The 10,451-nt window shown below is 47.9% G+C and overlaps 1 protein-coding gene across 2 annotated transcripts in view; it reads left to right on the forward strand.

Annotated features, from left to right (window-relative positions):
- The window catches only part of PODXL2 (podocalyxin like 2), a 32,087-nt gene extending 22,601 nt beyond the window's left edge, over positions 1-9,486 (forward strand). For both annotated transcript variants that reach the window (XM_086845856.1, XM_086845855.1), the window contains exons 5-8: positions 1,846-2,002; positions 2,896-2,957; positions 4,601-4,780; positions 5,120-9,486. In XM_086845856.1, the coding sequence (XP_086701982.1) occupies positions 1,846-2,002; positions 2,896-2,957; positions 4,601-4,780; positions 5,120-5,329 (609 nt within the window). In that variant the 3' untranslated portion in view covers positions 5,330-9,486. The remainder of the gene's footprint in view (positions 1-1,845; positions 2,003-2,895; positions 2,958-4,600; positions 4,781-5,119) is intronic.
- The last annotated feature ends 965 nt before the right edge of the window (positions 9,487-10,451 follow it).

Below are 10,451 nucleotides of genomic sequence, written 5' to 3' on the forward strand. Positions count from 1 at the left end.
GAAAACCAGCGTCCTTCTGCCATATTCCCTTCATGTCCCATCACTCTCCCATCTCTGTGGACTTTCAATACTGGATAATTTTGTAATATGTACTAACTTCCTTTATATGGTCACTTTTACTTGTGTTGTTTAAACCTCTGTAAGGGGAAGAACTGAAAAGCAGATGTGCAGATGTCTCTTGATCAAATTATGTCTTTGCTGTTGAATCCTCAGTTCTGCCTTGCTGGAGGAAGATGGTGCCCTGGGATAGGCAGGACTGAACTGTTTTTCTACTTGATTTCATGTTTCAAAGCATATTTCCCAGTGAATGATTTGTGCTGTACTACCCCTTATTCAAAGGGACATTTGTCATCATACATATTTAACATGAGCATCTCATCGTTCCCTGCCTCCCATTACCACTTTGCATGAGTGAAGCTGGAATCAAGCTCCTCTTCTTTCCACTGATGTTGATGCAGTTTGTTTCCTGCCCTTGGTAATTTGCTCAGTTTGGGCACCTCACCTACTGTCTGCCTGTCCCTTTTGTTTTTTGGTTTCTCTATTGGAACTCTGTGGTGTTTGGGTTTCTGGAGTTTTAAGGGAGAAGCTGTGTTGCAAGTGCTGTAGCTTAAATTAATGTGAATGAGTATTCCTCACATATTTCAATGTTTTGGTGCCATGATCTGTAGGAAGTCCCACTGAAAAGCTGAGGGACAAGGAGGGTGCTTAGCTCCTTCCAGAGGGTTGAACTCTGACCTTCAATACAGTTCATGGCACCAGGCTTTTACCTGCTGCATGGACCATGTCTGTATTTCTGGGTTATGATGGAAGCCCATTTGTCTTCCCATTGGGATGGGAAAACCTTCCCTTGTCTTCTCTAGGCAAGGGAATCACTTCAGTCTCTGAAGTAAGATTTGCTCTGGGCAAATCTCCCACTCAACATTCCAGGAAGGTTTGCCCAAATGAGGACTGCAGGATCTGACCCAGCAGTGGTACCTGGCTATGCATTGGAAGGTGACCTCCACCTTGGCACAGATGCATTCAGGCTCCTTCACCGCTCTCTCCTCTCCAGAATGGAGAACTGATCAGTGTTCTGTGACCTCTGCTTTCCCCTTCACCAGAAACATCTCACTTCTGTTCTCCTGCTCCTGGCTCAGCTGTTCCCCTTTCCTCTGCATCCCCCAAAAGAGAGCCTCAGACTGGCAGTGGGGCCATGAGCTGCAGCTGAGCATCATGGTGCTGCATCATGGTGCTGCTTCCTTATGCACCTCCTCCTGCCTCCCCATACCAAAACCTATAATTTGATGAGAGGAGGCACTGCCAAGCTCTTGTGATTCAGGCTCCAGTCATCAATGTCTTCTCCAATTAGGCCATTTTTGGCACAGGCCTGTGCCTGCCCTGAGCGCTTCAAATTGCCATGGCAACAAGAACTCTCCATTTTATTAATCATCTGTGTGGCCTTCAGGTTGGCATGGCAACTGGAGATGAGAATAGAAACACAGGAGTGAGAAAGCAGCAAAGGAGCCTGCTGAGGGATGGCTGGAGCATGTCAGGCTGAGCAGCACCTGCTGACCCAGTGCTGGCTGTGGCTGCTTCCTTCTAACATAACGTTGCTTCAGGATCCCTGTGTGCCAGGAGAGCTGGACTTGGTATGGGGCATATGGCAGCCACAGGAGCTGAGGAGGAAGGTTGGTGCATCAGGAAATGTTTGTGGGTCCAGCCTGGGGCACTGTGCAGTGGACCATTGCACCAGGTTTAACACTGCTGGCTTTTGGGTACATGTCAGGTCTCAGCTGTACCAGCCCTGCAGTACTACAGCTGCCTTGTCCCTACCATGCACTCACCAAGGTTCCTTTCCTGTGGCAGGAGGAATTTCGGTTGGAGAGGGGTCCCCAGCTGTTGGCACTGGTGGAGGATGCCTTCTCCAGGCAGGCAGAGGGGCTGCAGGACCGCTGGCTCATCTCTCTGAGCAAACCCAATGAGAATGACAAGCACTTGCTAATGACGCTGGCAGGGGAACAGGGTAAGTGCTGGCAGAAGGAGCCTTCCTGTGATGGGGAGTATATTTATGGGGCTCCCAAATGGAGGTACACAGCCATGTTGGAAGGAGCTTTTGCTTTCCAATCCATTTCAATCCACTAGTTTTCAGTGTTCACTGGACTTGAGGGATGGACAGGGTCTGAGGACATCTTTCTTCACATTTGCCTTCTGGGTTGTCTCTCACTGCTTGCACAAAGCTCCATCTTCTGCACTTGGCCTTCTGCATGCTGCCTCCCTGGATTGCCTTTCCCTGAGCATCTTTCAGCTTTCTCCTGATGCTTATGTACTCCCCTCCATGGTAGGATATGACAGCCTGCTCTTGGTTCACTTCCTAACCTATCAATTTTTAAGTCTTGTTCGAACTAGGATGGTCCTCATAGTGCCTTCCCTCATCCCCAAAGAAACACAAGCTGACAGTGAACATGGGCTGGACTGGAACATTTTACCATCTCTTTATTCTAGTTTTGGTAAAGGGGCCCTTTTCTTGTACTGCTTCTGCTGCCTGCTTAGTAACAGAGGTTTCTAATGTTGACATTATGGCCTCTACGACCTTTATGAACCTGTCTCCATGACCTTCTGAGTGCTACTGTTTGCTCCCAGAGCAGATGCAGATCCTGAGAGCTTCTGTGGTGGTGGGGAGGGTACCTAGGTTGCTCTGATATCAGTTCATCCTTGGATTTTTTTTACTCCTTTAAAGAGTATTTGGAGGTACCCTTGTCTGTGATCCTGTGTACTTTCAGCCTCCTGACATAAAACACCAATGAACAAAAAGCTGTGTTTCCCTCTCTCCATCCTGTTGGGGTTTTAGACTGATGAATACATCTGACTGAATAACCTGAGCTGAGAGCAGCACTGATCTCTTCCTCTACTTTACAGGCGTTATACCTACAAAAGATGTTCTCATGGCACTGGGGGATGTTAAGAGGAGCTTAGCTGAGGTAAGAGCCTGTCTGCCTGCATCCATTTGTTAACACCCGTTATACAATTAAAATAAGCAACTTGAAAACTGGGAGCATATCTCAGTCTAACCAAATGCTGAACCCTCAGCAGGCAGACAGATGAATCAGATGCTTGGCAAACTCCCTTCTCCCCTCACTGGTAGTAGACAGGCCATCAAATGTCTGCTCCTTTTAAGAGAGTAACTATGGTTTATTCTTTTCTGGCTTGGTTGTGGGGCTGCTTTTCACGCATTCACTTTGTTGGGATTCTCAGTGTCACCCCTTCCACACTATTGTTGAAAGCAGTGTGGGTGCTGCAGACCTCCACATTTGGCCCTGCTCACCCTACAGGTGTTTTACATACATTGGCTTCTCTTGGTACATTCACACACCTTCTGCAATTCCAGGGTCTGCATTTCACTCCTTAAACAACTGCCTCCACAAGGGCAGGCAGAGGACCTGGGTCAGTGGATGCCAGACTCCCCTCCCAGTTGCCTCTAGGCCTCACATATTCCCTTCTAATCCTGGGCAGCTTGGAAGAGGGTAGAGGGGAGGACAAATCAGTCCCACAGTCTCTGGCTTTGCCCCTTTGTCCTACAGGGCATGTAGGCACTGAGGACCTGATTCTGCTCAAATATTTTGTGCCCACCACTGGAGTAATTTTGCTGGTTTTAGCAGCAGGGTTGGGTCACTGCCTTGCTGGCTATTTGCTCTCAGGTTTTTCTCCTACCCAACAAACTGGTGCAGTTAGACAAAGCAAATTATGTGCTCAGTGGTGTATTGATTGGCTTACACCAGAGAAAGTGCAAAAAGCCAACCCTGTAGAACTTGTGTGACTGAAGTATCAGCACCTAGAACTGTCCAGAAAGAAGGATTTATGTGGATGCAAGGTTTGGCTTTGCAACTGGTGTCCCCATGTTAACATGAGTTCTACCAGAGCCTCCTTGCTCCATGCTTCTGACTCTCTGGCTCTGTCTGCTCACAGTGCTGCCCTTGCACAAGCGTGAGATTGCTAAGAGGAGGGAGGGTATTCTCTTACACCTGTCACACTATTGAATTGATACATGACCTGTTTCAAATCTGCCAAGTCACTGGGACCAACGCTGGGCTGTTTGCTGACAGCCACAAGGAGTCAGTTTCTAGCACAACTATTCCTAAGCTTTTAGGCTCAGCAGGCAGCTGTCCACTTTCAAAACCTTATAAAGACTACTATGCCCTCTTAGGACCTGAGATTTAATGGAAATCTATTTATTAGGGTTATGTTATCTGACAAGCAGTTGCCAAAGCCTCAGCACCCATCAGTGGTCTTAGTTTGTCTTAGAAGCTCTCAGTCTTGGGCAGTTTCTCCTGTGAAAGCCTCCTTGTCATACACAAAGGTGTGATATCCTTGTGCAGATAAGCAAAGTAAAATTGTGCCTATTGTCATTTGCTGCTGTGTCAGCTTTCATGGAAAATGGTGTTATATATAGTTATGAGCTTTCTAGTAGTGTAAGACAGTGTACAACTTGAGTCTCCAACTCTGGCTTTTAATTCCTCTGCCCACATTTTTGGTCCTGTTCTTGGACCCTGGAAAGTCTGAACAGGACTTTACATACGCCTGCAGGTCAGGACTTTTAGTGTATTGCGTCCTTTCTTCCTTCCAGATTGGTATCCAGAACTACTCAACCACTACAAGCTGCCAGTCGCACTCTAACCAGACGCGCAGTGATTATGGGAAGCTCTTTGTGGTGCTGGTGATCATCGGCTCCATCTGTGCCATCATCATCGTGTTGGGGCTCATCTACAACTGCTGGCAGAGACGCCTGCCCAAGATGAAGAACATGGTGAGCGTTAGATGGGTGGAGAAGGTGGCCAGACTCTTAGCCCTTGGGATGGAGGAGAATGAAAAGTTAAGAGGGCAATTGTTTTCCCCTGTTCAGTTATGGAACATAACTGGATACACTGCTGGAGCAGCAGTGGAGTTCATTCAGGTGTAAGAGTGATGCAAATGTGCTTAGGACAGCTCATTTCCAGTGTGAGGGTTGGGCTGGGAATAAATCTACCTCTTCCCACTGACTCCACAAAGTTCTCAGTGACCCTCATAGGCTGGTATGATTTTGCTTCTCAGCAGCATTAAGACCTGTCCCTCTTTGTCTCCATTTGTGTCCTCTCATCCCTGGCAGTCGCACGGCGAGGAGCTGCGCTTTGTTGAGAATGGCTGCCATGACAACCCCACCTTGGACGTGGCCAGTGACAGCCAGTCGGAAATGCAGGAGAAGAAGCCGAGTGTGAACGGTGGAAACACCATCAATGGCCCTGACAGCTGGGACGTCCTGATCAATAAGCAGGCGAGCGAGGATGTGGATGTGTTTGAGGAAGACACGCATCTTTAGAAAAAGAAAGGAGGGAACCACCTTCTTAAACACACTTGTTTCTCTCCTATCTTGACTGATGGACCATGGGATCAGGTGGCTTCTCAGGAACTTCTTAAAACCTTTGAACAGGTCTTTGGGCAAGTTTTCCCTATGGAAGTCCTGAGCCTGCATCTGAGGCTTGGAGGCAGGAGGATCACGGAACAGAGGGAAGCAGGAGGGGTGGGTTTATAGATCTCCGTGTGTGTGTTCCTATCAGTAGCACCAATGCTTTCATCACCTTTAAATGCACTTACTGTAGCTCTGTGGTAGTGGCTGAGAGTGTCTGGATTGGAGAAACAAGATGATGGGGCTGCTTGCCACCAAGAGTCCAGATTTGGGAAGTAAATTCACTTTCCAGATCCTGACCTTGAGATCACATTCAGTCCGTGCAGGTGCAGTAAAACCTGTGCATTCTGGATGGAGGGGAGCCAAGATTCCATCCATGTCCTGGGCAGAGTTTGCATTCCCCATGTGAAAACAGGTTTTCTAGTACTCTAGCATTCAGCTACTAATTGTATGAGAGCTGATGTTTACATCTGGGGAAAACACCCCTACCAGCCACTCCCTGCTGTCATCTAATTTCACCCCTGGTACCACAAACAGCCCCACTCCTTTTTTTCAGCTCCACAACTCCAAGCTGAGCTTGCAAAGTTTGAGCACTTTACCCTTGCTTGACTGATTGCAGAAAATTCAGTGCCATGGTGCAGCATTTTAGATGGAAATGTGCTTTAGGTTGGAGTGTTGTTCAAAAATTATGTTTACATGCCTCTTTCACAATAGCCTGGGAAATCAGCAGGAAAATATCCCTTGTCTAAGTGTAAGTTTTAAACTGGCTGGCCTTTTCCACTCTGGTTCTATTTTTCAGGATAGTTTGGTTTCAGTTGGTCATTTTGTCGTAAATATGAAGACTATGTGAAACTTCTTAAACTTTTTAAATGAGAACAAGTAATGTTCTCATCCTATTGTTTCAATTTCAGCATCTTGCCCTGAGGTAAGGGTTGGAAGTATTTAATATCCCACAGGTATAAATCAGGGTAACATCCATAAAATCACTGCATTTAAACAATGTAAAAGCCAGTTCTGATGAGATGAGAATCGGATGTAAGAGCTCTGCAATGAATGTTTCTCAGGCATGCCTCAGGCAACTTTGAGGCTCCAGCTCCCTCAAGATGTGTGCTAAAGGCACGTGAATATGAGTAATTGTTCTCTGAGCCCTTCCTAAACTACTGTCAAGCCTGAAATCCCAGAACATTTGTTTCTTCTGTCACTGAGGGACTGAGGGACTTGCTTCGGTCAGAGGCAGCAGTACTTCTCTCCCTGGTGGTGATCTGCATACTTGCTTCCTGCAAGATGCAGCTTCACACTTGGTCTTGAAGGGAACCTTTGTATACAGAGGCCCCAGATGTGCAGCCTGATGCTGAGCCTGTAAATCTGTCACTGTATGTATAGAGACCTCTAGCATGTTCCTCCCTGGTGCGTGTGCCTAAAGTCAAGGTGCAAGAATCTGTTGTTGCAGTTTGTGTAGCGCTTTGCATACAAACTGAATCACAGATCACCTCGATGTAGGACCACTCTGATACCAGTTTATTAGGGATTCAAGAAAGGTGATAACTTTTGGTTTCCTATCCAGATTCCAATTTTCAGTGGTTTTAGCCTGCTTCCATATCTTTCCTGGTGTTATGTAGGAGACAGTAATTATCAGCTCCTTTTGTACCTTGGTAGGGTTGCAGAGATGCCCAGAGTTCCTTCTCTTGCCCCAGCAGTTGGTAGTGGGGGGACAGTCCATGTATGTGGACAGCCATACATGACCCTCTCTGACCTCACTGATAGCTCCTGCTGAGTTTGATGGGTCTGTGCAGTAAAGCTGTACAAGTCCATTGGCTGTGTTGAAGGCACTTTGGGGATCACAGGATTAAATGCAAATTGTTATGGTGAGTAAATTAAAGCATGGAGTTAAACTTTGAGTTTTTATAGCACTTAGCATAATGGGGCCTGGCATGCCCGTGGCCTTTAGACATCTGCACTGTGTAAATCTTTCCAAGTCAAATAATCCTCATCAAATATGTTTTTAATGCCCAGTGGCTGTTAAAAAGATAATGCCACCAATCAGATGTGAATCGTTTCACCCACAAATCGCTTCCTTGGTGCACATCCCTGCTAAGAGCTGCTTTGCTGCCCTGTTTTCTCTCCACTATCCTAATTTAGAGAAACAACAAGGCACTGATAAAGCAATGCTTCCAGCTGGGCTCAGCACTTCCCAATCTCATGTGAAGTCTTCAAACTTTAAAGAAACCAAGGAGGCTATGTGGGCTCAATAATCAGCTAGCAAGTTCTCCTAATTTGCTCTTCTGGCCTCTCATGGCCTGGAGAATTTTCCAGAGATGCTCTTCTCTGTCTGGACCATCCAGGTGATCTGAGAGACACTTCAAGGGTGGCTGTTGTGAGGCTGAGGACACTTTTCTGCTGTCTCTGACAGGGTGTACCTGGCTGTATGATCCCAGTTTAGCTTCAGAAATCCACTGGTTGATAGAATTTCACTTTAGTCTGGTGATACTTTTTGTCCTTTTACAGTTTGTTTTTTCTCTGTATCATTTTTTTGCACTAGGCTGATCTTGTCAAGTCGATTGCACTGTTGTCCCTCTCCTGCCAGCCCTGCAGAGACGGGTCATCTCCGGGGACCTGCGGGCTGGGAAGCACTGTAGAGAGGCTGTTGGTAGCCTACTTTACTCTGTCCAGTGTTTGCATTTCCAGCTCTGCACAGGGAGGATGTAAAGAGGAAGAAAACCTTTGTCTTAGCATTTGTAACAGGAAGCTTTTCTATCACCCTAATGTAGTTAAACTTCTTTTTAATAAAAACTGTGAAAGCTGGACTTCTCAGAGCAGTGCCAGGCAACAGAGTAGATGCAGGAGACAAAGCAATTCCTGGAAGACTTTACCACCTACTCGGACATCACCATAATTCCATCTGCCAAATGTTTGGTTGCACTGACACCTGGTGGCAGTTGGGAGTTGGAAACGAAAAATTAAAAAAAAAAAAAAAAAGCGCTTTTCTCTTAGCTTTGGATATTTGTTTCCTGTGACTTGCCTAGGATAACCTGCTTTATTCATGAGGGGCTGCAGGACTCGACTGTGAGCAGAGGGGCTTGTACCAGGCATGTCAAGGATGGTTTTAGTGAGGACGTCCTTGTCTGCAAAGTAGTGAGATGGGACATTCCTTGGAGTCACCAGTATAGAGGCCCTGGGTAGCAACTCAGGGTCTCACCTCCGTCCTCCTGCTTTGTCTGCCACTTGCTCCCTCTACTCCTTGGGACTACAGCTAGAATGCAGGGACTCTGCCTTGAAGTGGAGGTGGTTCTTCAGAGAGAGCATCAGGTGCTGTTGTGAGGAGTGCAGTGCCTCGGGGAACACCGGCGATAGCATCGTCTGGATGCACAGCCAAGATCAGTGGCTCTCCATCTCTGTGGGATCGTGGCCAGATGTGATCTGGAATCACCAAGCTTCATATTACTCCGAGGTGTCACCCAGATATCTGGAACTGTGCCTGTAACATGGAGTCTAACATGTTCTAGGACTCTGTGTCCTGCGTGCCGCCTTGGGGTACGTAGGGTGGAAAGAAACAACGAGGAGTGACCTAGTAATCGTGCTGTGAAGGATGTAATGCAGCTTGAGAATACATCCAAGATACACTTTAAGGATCCTTCTGGCAGAGGCTATGGTGTGAAATGAAGGTACTTTATCCTGAGGACTATTGCAGCATGACCTTAAAGCATTGCAGCAGGGTGCCACTGCAGCCATGGCCATCAGCAACTCGTCTGTTCCCATCTGCCTTTGCAGCCATGCAGGAGCGCATCTACCCTTCATAGCAGGTTTGGGACAGCTCCAACAGTCAGACACAACAAGCACCTTCATCTGTGCTGGATTATGAGAGCCTCAGGCGCTCGTCTAAGCTGACAGGCAGGCTTTGAGCCATTCTCAACACCTTCATTCCTGCTGGACACAAACGGCAAGCCCTGGTCACTGCTCGGGATTGCTGCTGGAGAACACTTAGAAACACTTGTGTCTGGCCCTGGAAATAACAGGGTTGTGGTTTTGTTTTCTTTGCAATAAAACACACCTACTGGGTGTCTGAACACTGACCTGAGCGCAGTGCTTTGCTTGGTTAGATTTGCCTGAATTCATGTCTGCTGCCTCTCATAATGTAGTGCTGGCCAGGGTTTCTCTGCCAGGATGGGGGCTGTCAGTCTGCCCTCCCCTTTCCCCACAGTGCACTCCTTAATTCTCCCATCACAGATTTCTGCCAGGTGCCCAGGCTGTGGAAACAGGCTTCCCCCATGGAGTACTCTACCCTCCAGTACCCCCAGGACCAGCCCAGGATACCTTTCCTGCTAGAGTGGCCTAGCACAAGCCTCTGGTCCACAGCAGAGTCCGTGCCTGTGTGCCCTGTGCCACGTGTGTCCCACACAGCTCTTCCATCCCACACCTGCTCCAGAACTGGACCCCATACAGAATCACAGAATTATTAGGGCTGGGAGGGACCTCTGGAGACCATCCAGCCCAGCCCTCTGCCAAGGCAGGTCACCCAGAGAAGGTGACACAAGAACACATCCAGGTAATGCTTGAATGTCTCCTGAGACTCCACACAGTTCCTAGGTGCTGTTCCAGGGCTCTGCCACCCTCAACGTCAAGAAATTCTTTCTCATGTTGAAGTAGAATTTCTTGTGTTTTGGTTTTTGGCTTTTGCTCCTCGTCCTGTTGCTGGGCACCACCAAAAAGTGTCCGGCACCATCCTCTTGGCACCTATCTTTGAATGGATTAATGAGAGCCCCTCTCATCACATCTGCACCTAGTCCGCAGAGAGCCTGCCACATGTTCCAAACCCCATCACAACCATGTTCTGGGCCAGCTCCCCTCAGGTGTGTTGTAGATCAGTCCCCTCGGTTTGTTACAGAGCAGGTCCCCTTTTCCCGAGCCCCGGTTTGTTCCGAGCAGGCCCCTTTCCCGAGCCCCGGTTTGTTCCGAGCAGGCCCCTTTCCCGAGCCCCGGTTTGTTCCGAGCAGGCCCCTTTCCCGAGCCCCGGTTTGTTCCGAGCAGTCCCCTTTCC

The sequence above is a fragment of the Cyanistes caeruleus genome, chromosome 11 (assembly GCF_971803275.1).
Source record: "Cyanistes caeruleus chromosome 11, bCyaCae1.hap1.1, whole genome shotgun sequence".
NCBI classification, from domain to species: domain Eukaryota; kingdom Metazoa; phylum Chordata; class Aves; order Passeriformes; family Paridae; genus Cyanistes; species Cyanistes caeruleus.